Below are 18,257 nucleotides of genomic sequence, written 5' to 3'. Positions count from 1 at the left end.
TCTCATTATCTTCATAAATTGCTCTACTGTAATCTCTTCAACTAGCGTGTTCTCGTCAATTTCCTCCTCCTCCTCTTCTACCATAGAAACCATTTTAATTGTCGTTTTAAATTGATTTACTCAAGTTTTAACAGTCCTTCCATTCCAAGGAGATAAAAGGACAAACAAACCGGTTTTTTTAACTATTATCTCCCAATGTTCTCAAATATCCTTGCCCCTAAGGAGAAGCCAAAACATCCCCCGGAGAAAGATAAATAAACATCCACAAGCCTTTCATCTGCTCCAACACGCTCTCTGGCCACTCTTGTTTTCCGTTCTGCAAACTTATACTCCGGGCTCAAACCATATTTTTATATAGATAGAGGTACTCACAGTTCCTTTTCTCATATTTCCTCCTTTTAGGTTGCTGTTATCTTTGTAATACATACAAGTTAAAATAAAAGACGGATGGCAGCGGCTATGTGAAGCATAGAGAACCATGTTTCACTCCACAAGCTGCTCCTGCATCGGGACACATAGTGGACACCCCCCGCCTTGCCAGTTGCGGGGGGGGGCAGAATAAAGCCCCCTGCTCCAGACTTCTCTCCAGGAAATCTGACAGAGTTCCCCCGGCAACCAGGAGACTCTGAAGTGAGCAACAAGGGATCGGGTGGCTCTGAGCACGCTGAGAACCACCCGTCGCCACACCGTTTCCTCCTCCTCGATCGGCCAAAAGGGAGGTCTGTCTGCTTTCGCATGGCTGTGTCAGACTCGGAGAAACCTGTGAAGGAGGGCCCACGGTTCAGCAGCAGAGGATCTGCTTGGCCTGCAGAAGGTCCCGGGTTCAATTCCCAGCCTCTCCAGTCAAAGAAGATGGCAACAGGCGATGTGAAAGAGACCCTGGACAGCCACTGCCAATCTAAATGGACAATATTGTCCTTGAAGAACCAAGGGCCTGATTCAGTGTCAGGCAGCTTCCATGTGTGTTCATGTGAGCCTCACTGACTCCCACAGAGTATCAAGCACATCAGAGTTTGTCTGTGAACTGTGTTTCTGTCACAGGAAAAGGGAGGGCAGATCCTGGCTCCAGTGTTCCACACTCAGACTAGTCAAGTGGAGATCATGAAATTATTGCCTAGGCATGCCCATGACAGGAAGTATACTTTCACATTCGGCCTCCGGAGAGAATATCTTCCCTTTTATGGCCCTCTCATAACCTCAACCACTAAGTAATATTACCCAAATGGGCTTCCGTTGACCCCGTGCATCAACTAAAATTATTCTCCAGTATTATTAATGTGCCTTGACCCAGATGGCCCAGGCTAGCTTGATCGCATTGGATCTCAGAAATATTTGATTAGTACATGGATGGGAGGACACCAAGGAAATTCAAAGCGGCTACTCAGAGCTGGACGATGGTAAATCACCTCTTCATGTCTTGCCTTGAAAATTCTATAGGGTCACCATAAGTTGGCTGCTACTTGGCATTCTATGCTGGATGCTTTAAAAATAAATACATTGATTAAATAAAAGCAACCATCTCAAGAGCAGGGCCTAAAGCATCTTAGCTACCCCCTTCTTTCTTTTAAAAAAATATCCAGCCCAGTTTCTGCAGAAACTGAAAGGCACATTTCTGTGTGTTTTTTTAATTGACCTTGATAAAGGATATTGCTTGACTGTTGTGTCTGGAGAAAGATTCTTGTGTTCCAAGGCACAGTGGTGCCTTTTGGAAGCATATCTTTCCAGAGTGGGGGGTAGCGGCTTGCTGCACTTGGACAGTGTTCCCTCACTGGAGGTCCCACCGAATGAGGCACTGCTCAGCCATGCCCCAAAGGTTAACAAGTGATTTCCTGCCTGCTCTGAAGAAAAGAGGGATTTTCTAACCATAAATTGTGGTTCTCCTGGTAGGAAGGAGGGCTCTTGCCCCACCACTCTTGGAAGGTGAATGTGGCACCATCTTTCTGGATGCTAGGTATGTGGGAGAAGATAAAGACTCCCATGATCTCAATCTCTCCTTTCTGGAATAGTCTAACATGCAAAGTCCCAGCTTGAGTTCAGTTCTCTGGCCATGTTGAATGTTTTTTAACCTTTGGGTGACCCAAAGTTTCAGTTTTATATTGCCTGAGAATTTCCTGTTGTATAGTTTCCGTGTTTGTTTTGCAGTTTATTCAGGTTCATCTGAGGAGTAGGGGGAGACCCATCTGCCCTCCGAGAAGGCAATTATGTGTTGGACCTGCCCCTTAATCTTTGGGTGACCCATCCCAGCCAGTTAACAAATGGCCCCGTTTGCTCAGAGAGTAAGAATGTATGTTAAGAAAATTCTTCTGATCTTCAGTAATTGGAATGGCCTTGAGTCTGTATTTTGTTTTCATTTTTCTGAATCTGATAGAAACTCCTAAGTTCATTCTGGAATGTGTTGCCATAACAAGATCAAAATGCTGTTTCTGAAAATACTACCCAATTCCGTCCCCCGTTTTTCCAAAGGGCTGATGTCAAAGTCCCATCACCATCTCATGCATTTTATCTAATAATTCTCTAACAATGGTCAATTAAAATTTCAAATTGTTTTCCATTAATGCATTATACTAAAAATCTTATCTGATGGTACTGGTATATAAATGGTCTGTGTCCTGCCATACATCTAAACAGTTCATTTTATCCATTCATTCACTTTTGTTACTCGTTTTCCAGACTCTCTTCAGTTCTGATTTGTAGCACTTTAAGAAAATTTTAGAACATGAATGCTGCACCATGTTGTACTGTGTCAAAGCACTTAAGAGATTTTTTGGAGCTTGTGTCTCTTTGAATTTTCCTCTGTTCTAGCTTAACTTGTTTCTTTCACAGTTTTCTGCTTCTGTTGACCTTTAGGTAAAGGTTCCCTTGCTCGAAAGCCAGTCGAATCCGATTCTAGGGTTGCGGTGCTCATCTCCGTTTCAAAGCCGAAGAGCCAGCGCTGTCCAAAGATGTTTCCGTGGTCATGTGGCCGGCATGACTAAACACCAAGGCACACGGAACGCTGTTACCTTCCCACCAAAGTGGTACCTATTTATCTACTTGCAATTTCTTGCTTTCAGACTGCTAGGTTGGCAGGAGCTGGGACTAGAGACGGGAGCTCACTCCGTCATGCGGCAACCCAGGTCTCGAACTGCTGAACTACTGACCTTCCACAGCCTGCAGTTCAGCGTCTTAACCACTTGAGCCACCGCAGCTCCTAAAACAAGCAGAACCCCCCTAAAAAAACAAGAAAGAAGACCAAGCCAAAAAACCCCCACAGACAGACCTTAAAAACCTTAACAAGAACCAAAAACACACCAACAAAGAAAGACCTAGGCCCCAAGCAGAACCCCCCCCAAAAAAAAATCCAAGAAAGAGGACCAAGCCAAAAAAACCCACAGACAGTCCTTAAAAACCTTAACTGCAAAAAGGAACTCAGAGACCCAACAAGAATCAAAGGCACACCAACAAAGAAAGACCTAGGCTCCAAGCAGAACCCCCTCCCCCCAAAAAACTCCAGAAACCCTGAAAATACTGCAACACAAAACTTAACCAAATTAAACTGTGACAAGACAAGGAAGCAACAGATAAGAACCACAACAAAACTGAGTCAAACTAAAAACCAAAAACAAAAGAGAAGAGGCCTACCCCCCCCCCTGGAGAAGCTGCAGGCCAAATAGAAATAATAAATAGAAATAATCAGTCACAATGCAAAAACAAAATGGAGGAAGAAGAAACTAGAAGTCAGAAAACCTGCGTGAAGTTGGAGAGGAAAGCTCGATAAAAGTTTGCGAATCCTAAGAAGGATTGGAGTTGGCAGTGGGTACGAGGGGCCTCCCACCCCAGGACATCTCAGACCTTGGCAGGGTCCATCTCCAACCCTCTGGAAGAGATGTGATAACCCAGGAAGTCCACCTTGGGCCAATTGAACTTGCATTTGGATAGCTTGGCAAAAAGTTTATGGTCATTAAGTGTTTGTAACACCTCCCGCACCAATTTCACGTGTGAATTTTTGCCGGAGGAGTATAATAAGATGTCATCTAGATAAACAAGGGCCCCCCTGAACAGGTGCTTATGCAACACTTCATTAATCAAATTCATGAAGACCCCAGGGGCCCCCTGGAGACCGAAAGGCATAACCCGGTACTCGAACTCCCCCAGTGGGGTATTAAACGCCGTCTTGTATCCATATCCTTCCTTAATGCGCACCCGGAAGTATGCATATTGTAAGTCTAATTTGGTGAAAATCTTTCCCTTGGCAGCCTTCGCCAGAAGGTCCTTAATCAGGGGCAGCGGTTAAGCATTGGTAGCAGATGCTGCATTTAAGCCCCTATAGTCAGTACACAATCTGAGGCACCCGTCCTTCTTCTTCCGGAAGAGGACTGGGGCTGCAAACGGGGAGGAGGCTGAGCGTATAAAACCTCAGGCCAGGTTTTTATCGATGAACTTCCGTAGTTCGTCTTTTCCCCCCGGGCTCCTGGCATACAGTTTCCCTTAGGTAACTTCTGGCCAGGGAGTATTTCAATGGCACAGTCAGAGTTACGGTAGGCGGGGTTAGGGTTAGGGGCAGTTTGACCCACCTCCTCCTCTTCAAATACTTTAGCCAAGTCTCTGTACTCGTGGGGGATGGCGGAGAGCGCCTCATGCACCAAGCAAGCTCACAAAGGTTCCTCCGAAGGCGCTTGGCCCCAATTCTCCTCCCAGGAATGAGTCTGGCATCTCGGTGCAATGAACCGCACCCTCCCTTCATCCCAGAAAATGTATGGGTTATGGTCGTGCAACCATGGGCTTCCCAGCACTAGCAGGAACCGGGAGGTGGGGGTGATGATGAAGGGTCGATGCTCCCAATGATCTCCCGCCCCCATCCGCAGCAGGACCATTTCGAACTTACACGGCTCTTTCATGGCTGAGCCATCCATTTGGGTGAATATGATGGGTTTCAGGAGTTTGACCACTTGAGCCCCTAAGCTCACAACCAGGGAGGGATTAATCAAATCCCTGGCACACCCCGAGTCTATTCTCTCTCCCCCAGCCCAGTCCAGGAATGGGAGGGAAAGGATTCTACACTGGAAACTTACATTACACAAAAACCCAGGAGAGATAGCCTCTCTGGATTTACAGACACAGCCACGGTTCAGACACAGGAATTAGCTTGGAGTCAGTTGCACATCAAGCAGACACTAGTTATAAACAAGAATAAGATTTATTCAGTACAGGCTTGCAATCAGACTAGAAAGACTTTAAAAGAACATCCTAAGCAATGTTTTGCCTAACTACACAATAAGAAGCATATTTACCAATCATCAGAGTAGCATCAGTCCAGATAATGTCCATGGTAGACAATCCAAATGAGACCAAGGGATTCGTAAGAGCAACCCCATCTTTGCAAGCATGTGCTCAGCTCACAAAGGAGTCCTTTGTTCTGTCCCTGGCCACATGGCAGAGACAGCATTCCAGATGACAGCAACAGAACAGGAAAGCAAGAAAGATCTGAGCTCCTCTCTATGGGTTTAGACTGATATAGGGCAATTCAGTCTTCCAACCAGCTCTGGCCAGGAGCCAATTGAAGTAGACCTGGGTGTGTCCAACTTTTGGGTTGTCATGGCTACAACTTCTGAATGGTCAGTTGTCTTGGAGGCCACACCTACAGTCATGTGATCTCCCCCCAACCCATCCATTCTGTACATGTGTGTTTGCTTGTTTGCTAGGCAGCTGCCAGGCTCCAACAGGTCTGGCTTTCCCCACTAGAAGTGTGAAGACTATGTGGTTATATGGCAGGCTATGAAGCCCATTTGGCTTCAAGAGGAAATCAGAACAGCAGGGGTACATTCCAGGGGAAGGCAGGGTCTATAGGAACCAATTTTTCTATACACATGGGTCCCCAGTTCAGGGTTCATTACAGTCACAGTCACAAAGAAGGGGGGGTTGTTGCTCACCATCTTCGGTGCCACATGAGGTGGGACCTGCTGCTCCACACCACTTACAGCAGGTCCTGGTCGTTTCATGCCGGCTCGTCTTCATATTTGTTGCTGGGCTCCGAATCCCCTTCTGGGATATTGACTTGGAGAGCTCGTTGGAACTTCTGCTTGGCTGTGTTCTTCTGCACTGGGGTGTCTTGCATCTGGTGCTTTCCCCCCCGGAGCAGGCCCCACAGACCCCAGGTAGGAGGCAGCCTAGTGGCCGCCTTCTCCACATCTGAGGCAGAGCCCCTGCTTCATGCACTGCTCCCGAACCTCCTCCTTGGCCTTCGGCAGTTTGGGCTTCGGCCCTGGGGTCCCACCTCTCGGGTAAGCAGCTTCATTGTCGATCCAGATCATTTGTACGTGACTCTCTGCATCTGCCACCTCCCGCATCCAAGCCATCAGGGAGATTGGGTGCATGCTGCGTAAGATGGTCTCACAAAGCTCAGGGTTCAACCCCAACCGATACTGCTCAGATAACACCCCATCAGGCTACCCCTGGATCTTAGCCACATACCTTTTGGGCTCCTTGGTGTATTCTCGCACGGTCTTCCACCCTTGCTTCAGGGTACGCAGGTGGTTGCGTGCCTTTATTTCTTCCATTGGGTCTTCGTATTGCACTCGGAGGGCCCACATGAACACGTCCATCTCTTGCAGCTCCGGCCCCTGGGCGTTGTGGAGGCTGACATACCAGTCCGCCACTCCGTCTCTCAGTTTGGATGCAATGTAAGCCACTCTCCGTTCATCTGAGGGGAACAAGTGGCCCCAGTACTGCACAAACTTCTCCACCTGCACCACGAAGAAGGCCAGCTTTTCTGGGGTCCTGTTGAAAGTGACTTCCAACAGCTCCTTCGGCTGGTGTTCCTTTGGAGGGGGCTCCTGTGGTCTGGGGGCAGGAGCAGTTTCTCCGGAGGTCCCGGTGGTGGAATCGCAGGAGGGGGAGATGGCAGTGGCACTGCGGGGGGCTTGGGATGGAGCAACTGCATCTCTCCTTGCACCACCTGGGCCACCAGTCTCGGGATGTCCAGCAAGGTTTCTTTGAGCAGGCGGGTCGTCTTGGCCTGGGACAACTCAATCTGGGTGAGCAGCTCCTCCCAGCCTCCCTCCTCAGCCAGGTCCCATCAAGGGTGACCCTGTGCAGGTCTGTAGTCGTAGCGGCTCCCACTCTGCGGGGCAGGAGTCAGCATCCACGACTCCTGGGTCTCGGCCTTGAACATGCCTCATTGTTTAGGCTTTACTACATCTCTGAACTGCTGAGGAACTGCTCCTCCTTAGGCCCCCAACACTGGCACCAATGTCAGGGGGACGGTGACCAGGGGAGTGGTAGTGATTGGAGTGGTGGGGTGGTAGGATGTACCGGGACATCTGTAGTAGCCTGCACCGCTGACTCCTCTTCTCCGCTCATCTTCGGGAGAGATACAGGTAGAGGCAATGATAGATTCCTGACACTATGTCAGGCTTCCCAGTCAAGACACTCAACAACGTTCCTTCAGAAGCTTCAGTTCATTGAGAGCTAGTACTCAGGACACCATGAACACTTGTGTCAGGAATGGCGAGCTAATGATTTGAACCTTCAGATATACCCTCTTCATACATGACCCCCTGATACAGTAAAGCCAATAGGCAAGCACCTGAAGACGTGGGCAAAAAGCAACGGTTACATTCCCAGCAGGAAGCTAGAAGCAGGCAGAATAAAACCTTCAAGGACACTGGAGAGAAGGGGGAAGGGAGGAGGGAGACAAGGAGAGCAGCCCACACATTCCATACCATGGCAGCCTTAGCTGACAGGAATGCTGTTTGCTCCACCGGGTGGCTGTACATGTAGCCTATCAGTACCCAGTTACCACCATTTGGGGGGTATAGTCCCATATCTTCTGGGATCTAGAAGATTCACAGTTGGAAGACAACATGCTGGGAAAGCATTTCCCTGGGCTTCAGTTAGGAATATTAGGAGCCCCTGGGAGAAGTAGCACAAGGCTGACTAAGAACCATCCCAGGTCCTTGCTGGTGCCCTGCAATAGAAATGAAAGAAGGTGGTTGAGAGACAGGGTGATAACAGAGAGCATTTATAGAAGGGGGGAGAGAGATCTTCATGGTCTTCTGATTAAGAACAGTGCTGGTGGTGATGTCCGCTGTATTTTGCCTGGTATGGTGGCTTCAAAGGGTGATTTGTGCCCTGTGAGATGGAACATCTGTGTGTGTGTGTGTGTGTGTTTGCTTCAGTTTACACAGTACCATGAAGTTCTGGTTGTGAAGAGAAGATGCAAAGCAGAGCGGTATGGAACAACTGAATAAATGTCAATGGTCAGATTGTTCCAGAGCTTATGAAACCCTTGAAACATGCAGGCGAGACCACAAACTGCTGTGGGCAGATGAATCAGTGTTTCCAGATGGGAGGCATTCTTCTTGCTTGGCTTGAGAGGGTTGGCATCATCGTTGGCGTGTGGCAGGGTAATTCCCTTTGTTGTGAAGGTGTCCACCTGTCATGCTTGGCTTGAGGAGAGGCTTTTTCAAAGTGCTGGAGGCAGGTTGAACAAATGAGTTATTGCTCCTGGTGTGTACACCCGCCCCATTTTTGTCTCCTGCTAAAACAGACAGGGGAAGAGTGGTAGCTCAGTTAGCAGAGCATCTGCTTGGCATGCCAAAGGTCCCAGGTTCAAGCCACAGTGGAAAAGAATCAGGTAACAGGCAATGGGAAAGACCTCTTCTGCCTGAGACCCTGGAGAGCCACTGCCGCTCTGAGTAGGCAATACTGACCTTGATGGGCCCAGGGGGGTCTGATCCAGTGTCAGGCAGCGTCATGCACGTGAGGTTCTATAAACCTTTCCAAATGTTATGAAAGGTCTTTGGCCAGTAGTGACCATAAGAATGAAACAGAGTGGGTGTGTTCCAAGAGAAACAACAGCTTTCTCATATCACTTTCAAATCTTTTAAGCATTATTGTCTCCAATGCTCCATCTTAGCTGTGGAGTCTTGTGAGCAAAAATTCTACTTTGTGAGCTGCTGACATTAAAGTTGTGAGCAGGTGATTTGGCTACTTCATAAATTAGTTTGCTCTGGAGCCCTCCTTCCTGAGCTAAGGCAAAAATCTGTGAGCCAGAGGCTAAAAAACAGTGAGCTAGCTCATACTAACTCAGCTTAGAGGGAACACTGTCTCCCTTCAGCCTTGGTGCAAAAAGGGAAAAGTGTTCTTTTTCTATAGTATATAAAATGTTAGATAACCTAATCAAAAAAGAGTATAAAATACAAAGCATCTAGGCAATCAAGTCCATGGAGTTGTAATAGGTGACTATGAAAAAAGTTCAATACTCATATCATTAGGATGGTTCTACTTTAGAGAGGAACTGTGGCATAGTGATAAGAGCATCTACTTTGCATATAGAAGGTCCTAGGTTCAATCCTTGGCATCTCCAGTTAAAAAGGGATACGGTAATAGGACAAAGGCCCCTGAGGGCCACTATACTGACTTTGATAGACCAAGGGTCACATTCTGTATAAGACAATGTATTTGACTATCGACTAAAGAGAAAAAGGCAAAACACACCTTTAGAGAGGTCTTTAAAAGTACATTTAGGGATGCCATTCAGATAATAATGGGAAGTTCCTTGCAGCTCCACACAGTGGATGAGAGAACAGAGGGATGAAGCAGGAGACTGAAGGCACTGGAAGAGGAGAAGAGTATGAGGAGTGTGGAGAACGGCTAGAAGAGCCATTTAAACTCTCTCCTGAACAATATTTTGAAAGCATCCAGACAGAAGTACTGGGCTAAGTGGATAGAGCAGGAAAGAGACTTTCAAGCTCTAAGGGGGGGGGGGGACCACAAAATGTTATTCTGCTGAGAGAAAGATAACATCTGTCAACCAGGAAAAGAAATGATAGTCTAGGTAATTTCTGGTTTGGCTCCTTTGCTCAGTTTATAACACTTGGCTCCACCTGGACTTGTCTGGATCATTTTTCCATTCCATTTGCAAGACTTCTCTTGAGCCCGGCTGGGGCTCCTCGCTGTTTCTGTGCAGGCTGGGCTGTCGTGCATCAGAGCAGTGGGTGGAAGTTCTCTTGAGGTTTTCTGCTGTCAACCAGAAATGCTTTATAGCGGTGGGTGCAGGTGCAGTGTGGGGGATGCAGCACAAGAGGAGGAACACTTCTCTTGCGCAGCCTCTGAGCCGAGCTCAGTGGCTGTGTCTTGAGACTCTCAAGTCCGGTCCTCCGGTTGGTTTTCCTCCCACCATGCAGCCGGATCCTCCTTATCCTGAGGTCTTCTGGACAAGCAGCAGTGCAGTTTTGAGCCCCAACAGTGTCCCACTGGGATTGTACCCCACTGCGGCTGGGCCCAGGACCCATCGGGACACTTCCTCCCCTTGGCCTGTGCTAGAGAGGAAAAGGCAGAGACTGGATTCTAAGGACGGCACGTGCCTCTGTTTCCTCGTGGTTTTTCTGCTGGTCTTCCTGGCCCTCACAGGGGTTGGATTAGCAATGTTTCAGATCTTCCATCTGCAGAAGGAGTTGGAGGTAACTTCTGTTCCCTTAACACAGCCACAGGAAAGTCCGTCCCCCCCCCCCCCCCCCGGTAGGAGGTGCTTTGGATGCATAGTATCCAGAGCCCCCAGAGCCTTCCTGGATATTCATCTCCTGAAGACAAGGGCTTTAATTAAAAATGGCATGGGATTTATGTTGTGTTTTCCCACGTATGAATGTATGTCTATTACCTCCACAGCTCTCCCAGAGTGGACATATGCCTCAGCCTCCAGAGATGCTCAAAGGTGAGATGTTCTCGTCTGGGGAAGGGGGTGTACTGCAATTCTTCCGAATGCAAATGTGTTGCTTCGGATTTTTAAATTTTCTGAAATAGTATGTTTCCCATACTTCTGGTCCTGACCTCTGACTAACAGAACCAAGATCCTGGAGTGTCTGGAAATCCATTGAGTGAAATCCCAAAGGAACAACCAGACCTTATCAGTCAATGCTTAGTCAACAACAATAATAACACTTTTAATTTCCACTTCTCTCTTTCCATCTCTCTTAATTGAAGCCCAGATTGTGTGCAACCTTGGCAGAAAGGGCTCAGGGAGGGTTTCCTCTTGTGATATCATTACCAAGTTGTTTTTGTCTTTACCAACCAAAAGTTGTTTTTGTCTTTACCAACCAAAAGTTAGCTAGACTGTCATTTCTTTTCCTGGCTGACAGATGTTATCTTGAAATGTCTATTCCTTTTTTAAAGGTTTTCTGAACCAAAGCGTTTCCATTTGAAAATGGCAGGGCCTGTAAGATGGAGATGTTCCTCCAGGCCTACGGTTGAGGACAACGATGGTTTCCATCTTGGCTTCCCTTCCCTTCCCCCCCACCCTTTGCCATCTCCTTTCCCCTTGTTTGTTCTTCCCTGGTCCCCTAATGGCATGATCTCTTGTGCTTCCCTTTTTATGTGCCATCATATCATTGTCAGATAAGAGTTGTTTTAATAGTTTAAATTTGTTAATACTGTTGTTACCCACTCTGAGCCCTGTTGTACAGAGGAGGGTAGGCTATAAATCTAATAAATAAATAAATTTAGCAGCCAATTAGTAGTGTAGTGAAGGAATTAGTGGATCTAGCCAGATTGGGTTTTGATTCTAATTGTGAGGTTCTCAGACTTTAGGGTGAGGGACACTTGGAAGGTTCCTGCGGAGGAAAGTCTTCCTACTCCAAGCTAAGAACTGGGGGGGGGGGTGAGCGTGCTTCAGAAAACCCTCAGTATTTGGGGCTGTTCCCTTGGGAAGAATGCTCCCCATTTTTTGTTCTGTAACCAATGCAGGAATGAAGATGTCCTATTCTTTGATGCCAATAATTTTTAGTGAGATGAAACAGATGGCTGCTGTTGGGCTAAAGCCAGAAGAAAGAAGGAGAATGCAAGATCCAAACGTTAAGATGCTGTGCTAGATCAGTCTTAGATAGCCACTGGGAGGAAACTAGTATTGTCTCTGTAGGACTGGGCTGCTTACAGAAATGAAGGGTACAAGGATTTCACATCCAAAAATACTGTATCACCAACAACTAAAGAAAACCCAGAGAGCAATCCTACAAAGATACTTCACATCTAACTCCCCATTGACACCAATGTGACCTATAGATTTGCCTGGTTCACACCTACGGATTTTCCCCCCCAGAGCTGAGCATAGTTTTCCCCTCCAGTTCTTTCATTGCTAATGCAGATACTACCACCCTGGGCAGAGTGTGAACAGTTAGCGCATACCTCTTTTTTCCAACTAGTGTTTCAGCCATACAAGGAAGGGCAAGGGCAGACCTTCATCCTGCTCTCACCTGCTCATGTCTTTTGTAGCTGTGTCTCTGATTTACAAACTGACAAAGCCCGGATGAGCCAAAGATGAGAGCAGCCCACTGAAAATGTGTGTGCGCTACACTGGAAATCGCGGCTACGTGGCTTTTATCAAAGCTACAACTCCTGGGTAGAGGGAGGCCTGGCAAGGCCAGGTGAGGCAGTGATCTCAGGTGACAAATGTGGGAAAGGGGTCAGCTGAGGCCGCTAGCCTTCTGCCCCAGTGCCCTGGCCCAACCATGCCTCCCGGTCACTTCCCTGGATCCAGAGCAACCAGCATCCCTTCACCCCTCTCTCCTCGAGGGGTCTTTAAACACACCACAGGAAGCTGCACATGCCCAGTGGGGCTTTCTGAACAAGAGTTGGGTGTGGGGAGGAGTAGGGTTGCCAACATCCAGGAGATCTATTCCTGGAGATCTATTGGAATCACAACTGCAAAGCTCAGTTTTTCTGAAGAAAATGTCTGGGAGGACTCCATAGCATTATATCCTGCTGAGGTCCATCCCCAAATTCTGCCCTCCTCAGGGCCCAATCCAGAGCTGGCAACCTTAGAGAGGAGACAGGAGGAGGCGGGGAGGGTGTGTCTGGGCCTTTGCTGGCACCCCTTTTTGAGTCTTCACTGTGGAAAGATGGTTGTCTCTGTTTCCAGCTCCACTTGCAGATCTAATATTTGTCCATGTGAGTCTTTTTGCATTCTTCCACCTTTATGATTCATTGACCGAATGATGATCCTGTAAATTATTCCCCTTAACAAGAGAGCGTATAATTCTGTGTTTCTGCCCCTCACTTGTGACATAATCACACCTTTTCATGGTGGTGGTCATCAAGTCGCAGCCAACATGGTGACTCCTGGTGGAGTTTTGAGAGCAAGAGATGAACGGGAGGTAGTTTTTTGCCACTGGCTGCCTCTGCGTTGCAACCCTGAACTTCCTTGGTGGTCTCCCATCACAGCACTAACCAGGACTGACCCTGCTTAGCCTCTGTGATCTGACAAGTCAGGACAACGTTTTCATAAGGGTACATAAGACAAGGATATGTGATGGCCAAGTAAAAAACTGCAACTGACAGGTGCCTGTCAAGAATATTTAGGATCCACCCCAAAGCAGGGTCATTCATGTTTCCTCTTTATGCTTCCCATTCATTTCCACCACCATTTTTAACCCACCTTTCTCCTACAGGGGATTTCAGAAAGTTCTATAGTCCGATTCCTGGCAGAGTTAGCTTGGAATGTGTTAACAGGGTTCTCTCTAATGACACCACCCTTTCTCTGCTACGATGTAGGTTTCCTGAACAGAACAACAGACAAGATGGTCAAGAGGAGAGCACACTTAACAGGTGTGTAGCAGAGGGGACCCCAAGTCATCCTGGGGTCAGTGATGGCATGAAAAAGAGTAGGGACCGGGGGGGGGGATATTGTGTTGACTTGCTTGGGTTAGTCAAACTAGTCGCTTTGCTATTTCTGCTGGACACATGGCAGGAAGGGAGGGAGCAACGGCAGGTGGGTAATGAGTGCCCCATTCTCTCCCTGCCCACTTACCTGCTGTTCCTCTGCTGTCGTCTTCTTGCTGGGTCCATGCAAGGGTTTGGAAAGCCAACATGGGCTTCTGGGAAAGGGGACAAATGCACACTGTGGAGGAAGAGAATTCAGTAATCCCTTAGAACAAAAAAGCCTCTAGTAATCCAGAATCTCTCACTTTTTACACTTTGCTTCACAGGAAAACGTGGCACGTGCTCTGTTGCTGTAGGACAGCCACTTGCTTTGGTTTCGAGTCACGCTTTAAGATGAAGCAGTGTGGGTTTCTAGAGAGGTTTCTAGCTGTGGCTGAAGCAGCCTCCAAATTGTGCTAGATGAGAGCAAAACTGAGTCAGGTGGGCTGCCTGGCTTGTGAGGCCTTTTGACAAATCATGGCCTGAGGACTTTTGTAACCACCTCCACTCACATTAGGAGCTGTGGTGGCTCAAGTGGTTAAGACACTGAACTGCAGGCTGTGGAAGTTCAGCAGTTCGAGACCCGAGTGTGCCGCATGATGGAGTGAGCTCCCGTCTCTAGTTCCAGCTCCTGCCAACCTAGCAGTTCGAAAGCAAGAGATTGCAAGTAGATAAATAGGGACCACTTCGGTGGGAAGGTAACAGCGTTCCGTGCGCCTCGGTGTTTAGTCATGCCGGCCACATGACCACGGAAACGTCTTTGGACAGCGCTGGCTCTTCGGTTTGAAACAGAGATGAGCACCGCAACCCTAGAGTCGGATTCGACTGGCTTTCAAGCAAGGGAACCCTTACCTTTACCTTTACCACTCACATACACCACTCCCCCGCAGCTGTGGATCCACTCCCTCAGAAGGCACCTGTGGAATTTCCCGACCCAAAGCTGGAAGCTAGCGTTAAAAGACTACCTCATTAAAAGACTCTAGCATCCATGCCGGGCATGTTGGCCTGAGTCCTACAGACATGAACCCTGAACCTTGTTTTCGGAGGGACCTCATTCTCTTCACGGTTAAGGAAAGGCTGAAGAGTCTGGGACTTCTCAGTGTTAGAAAAAAGATGGCTAAGGGAGGGACATGATCCGAGATTTATAAAACCATGCACAGGATGGAGAAAGTGGATTTCCCCCCACCCCTTCCATAAATCTAGACCTCGGGGCACCCCAAAAAGTTGAAGGGCTATAGGTTCAGGACAGACAGAAGGAAATACTTCTTCACTTAGTGAGTAATTAGATTGTGGGATTTACTGCCATTGGACATTGTGATAGCTATTACCACAGGTGGCTAAGAGGAAACTGGATGGGTTTGTGGAGGAGGAAAAGTTCAACAATGGCTATTAGCCATAGTGAGCAAAGGGGGGGGGTACCTCCACATCAAGAGGCAGTCAGCCTCTGAATGCCAGTTCTGGGAGGCAGCGTCAAGGGGATGCCTTGTCCTCTGTGGCCTGTTGGTCCTCCAGAGCTACTGGTTGGACACTGCGTGGCTGCTGGGCCAAACGGACAACTGATCTGATCCTGCAGGGTGGATCTTACATGGTTAAGGTTCTCTGTTCAGCAGCAGCCATCTGGGTATGCTCACTGCCAAGAAGGAACCAGAAAATAATATTTGCAACCTTTGGTATTTCACAGATTAGATTTAAAAAGATCTGTTGCCCTGGAAATATTCAGACCTCTTGAAATAGGGTTAGGGTTTGAATTTTATTTCCCCACATTCAGGCAGATAGTTGTGTCAGTCCTGGAGTACTGGAACACAATTGGAGTGCAGTAGCCTCTTAAAGACCAACAAAATTTTCCACTGTGTATTAGCTTTCATGAATCAAAGCTCACTTGGGTCAGGTTATTTTCACAGTGATGTCTAATCTTTCTAGGTGAAACCAGCCAGAAGTCTCTGCCACTAGAATGGGACAGTACCTATGGACATGCTTTCCTCTCTGGCGTCCGATACGAAGACAAGGGCCTGGTGATTGACGAACCCGGCCTCTACTTTGTCTACTCGAAAGTGCTCTTCCTGTCAGCACTGCAGCTTCCAGCCTCTTGACCACGTGGTTTTCAAACGGAACCCGGTTTACTCTGGTTCCCAGGTGCTGATGGAGGACAGGAAAATGAACTACTGCACAAGCATGCGCATGTGGAGTCGCAGCAGCTATCTGGGCGCCTTGTTCAACCTTTCCAGACAGGACAGCCTGTATGTGAACGTCTCTCAGTTCTCCCTGGTGAATTACGAGGAATCAAAAACCTTCTTTGGCTTATATATGCTTTAGAAATTAACACACAGATGATGTGGAAATTCTGAGACACATGAATGTAGGATAAGCTAGACTGGTATTGGCTTACTTCCAGAGGAAGCCCAGTGGGGGACCCCCCCCCCCAAGGACAACGTCTGATGCAGAAGCTGTCAAAGCAGACCTGAGATGCATCTTCACACCCTGAAACTGGCCAAACTACTTCCCATGATGCACGATTTGCCATGCACAGTAAACTCCACAAGCTCCGTAAAGATTTTGCTTCCAGACAGCACCCGCACACCCCAGAATAAAGACTTAAGACACAGATATATGGGTTGAACTAGGTTTTATTAAAGCTGATCTGTGACAAAATAATAATACCTGTTTTACTTCTGAGGCCCAAACGTGCTCAGGGCCTGCCAAAAGCGGCCCCCCAAAGGCTGCTTAAGGACCTCTCCACCCTGGCTCCAAACTCGAGGCATCTGACACTGGCCCGCCTTGTTTCCCTTCATTGTGCGTGCGGAACTGTCCCAAGAGCCACTGATGCGCCTCACCAGCACCCCCACCACCCCCAGGCCACGCGAGCAGGCGGGGCCCAGCGGAATGCTGCCCACCCAGCACCCGTTCTTCTGCCCCCTCGTCTGTACAGCTGGTAAATGGCTGGCTTGGCTGGGCTCCCTCCATCAATAGGGACTTGCCAAGTTTTTCTGCCTCTCTCCAGTTAACCCACATGTTTCCACCGACCTAATTAAGGGCTCTCTCCTCCTGGAACCAGGCCAGTTTAAGCTACTTAACCTCACCCCTATCCAAGACTAACTATGATGTGATGAAAAAAGGGGTCCCATTGGACCAGTCTCAGGGAACCACGGCCCCCAAATCCCTGCTCAGCCCCGAAGTGGCCAGCTAATTGTGTATGGTCAGTTCATCAGAGGACAGCACTGAACAAAAGCCCAGCTGCAAAGGTGGAGCTACCCTTATGTGGGCACAAAAAGCCACCACCTGACTGGCCAAGAATGCTGCCCTTACTAATTACCCAGCATGCCCTGTGCCTCTCTTCTAAGAAGGGTGCAAGCAAAAACAACCCCCCCTCCTCACTTGGCAGGGGTGGAAAGTGCCCTCGAGTAGCAGCCAGCTGATGAGGTTTTCAAGGCAAGGGAGATGTTCAGAGGTGGGTTTGGCCACTGCCTGCCTCTGCGTAGCAACCCTGGGCTTCCTGGGTGGTCTCCAGCCCTGCTTAGCTCTGGAGGTCTGACGAGATGGGGCCAGCCGGGGCCAGCCAGGTCAGGGTCACACTCCTTTGGGCGCTTCAGGATGTGGTGTTGTGACATAAGGAGCTGCCCATGTTGAACAAGCAGAGGTGTCAGGTCCGCTGTGCAGATTGTGCAGCAGTTGAGGTGTGACGAGAAGGATGATCTGTCATTTCTGAGAATGTGACAATGTTACTTTTCTCGTCCTGTCCCACATTTACACCTTCTGAAAAAAGGAAACTTTCAGTTTTGCACTTTTGCTTTCAGATTATCAGGAGCCTCAGAGGTCAGTTTTAATTCAGTAACCATGTTGCAGGTGTTCTGTTTGCATGACTGGTGGCAGCTTTTAAATTTGCCCTCCCCCAATCCCTCAACTGAATTTAATCAAGAATTTAAAATGTCAGTGCTTTAAAATTTCTGTGTGGAGTCAGGCTCTACAATGCCAAGACCACGGCCACACAGCCCGGAAGATCTACAGCAACTCATGAACTCCGGCCGTGAGAGCCTTCGACAACAGATTAAGAAAATGTTGTTATCTTTCCTGGAATATGACCTGGCACATCTGGATTCAGTTCAAAGTGCTGGAAATTTAGAGAGCGATCTACATACTGGGCCAAGCTAGTCCAATTGCATCAGATCTCAGAAGCTAAGTAGAGTTAGGGTTAGTGCTTGGATGGGAAACTGCCAAGGAAGGCCAAGGTTGCTATGCAGAGGCAGGCCATGCCAAATCACCTCTGGCCGTCTCTTGCCTTGGAAACCCTACAGGGTTGTTGACTATGACTTGACGGCATTTCCCACCACATTTACATATATCGGCGCACCGGTTAAGGCCTGCTAAGTGTGCCCCACCTTCAGATGACTGTTGGCGGCTACCAGAGAGAGGACCTTCACTTGGGATGCTTCAGCTTCAGAATTCTTTCCTCAGAGGTTCACCTGGCTCTCCGTCTACCTAGCATTAGCCCCTGGGTGAAATTAACCATTTCCTATGGTTGCCAGCCTCCAGGTGGGGCCTGGGGATCTCCCGCTTTTACCTCTCATCCCCAGCGGACAGAGAGGCCAGCT

The 18,257-nt window shown here is 48.3% G+C and overlaps 1 protein-coding gene across 1 annotated transcript; it reads left to right on the top strand.

Moving 5' to 3' along the window:
- The first annotated feature begins 10,160 nt into the window (after positions 1–10,160).
- Positions 10,161–15,984, top strand: LOC107115985 (tumor necrosis factor ligand superfamily member 6-like). Its single transcript, XM_015417805.1, is given in 5 exon segments — positions 10,161–10,442; positions 10,648–10,693; positions 13,525–13,578; positions 15,592–15,733; positions 15,735–15,984. Coding segments are annotated over 5 exon segments (774 nt in total).
- The last annotated feature ends 2,273 nt before the right edge of the window (positions 15,985–18,257 follow it).

This window comes from Gekko japonicus, unplaced genomic scaffold, assembly GCF_001447785.1.
Source record: "Gekko japonicus isolate JY-2015 unplaced genomic scaffold, Gekko_japonicus_V1.1 scaffold5550, whole genome shotgun sequence".
In the NCBI taxonomy this organism is placed as follows: Eukaryota; Metazoa; Chordata; class Lepidosauria; order Squamata; family Gekkonidae; genus Gekko; species Gekko japonicus.
Note: the sequence above shows the minus strand (reverse complement) of the source record. Positions and strands in the feature narration are given on the sequence as shown.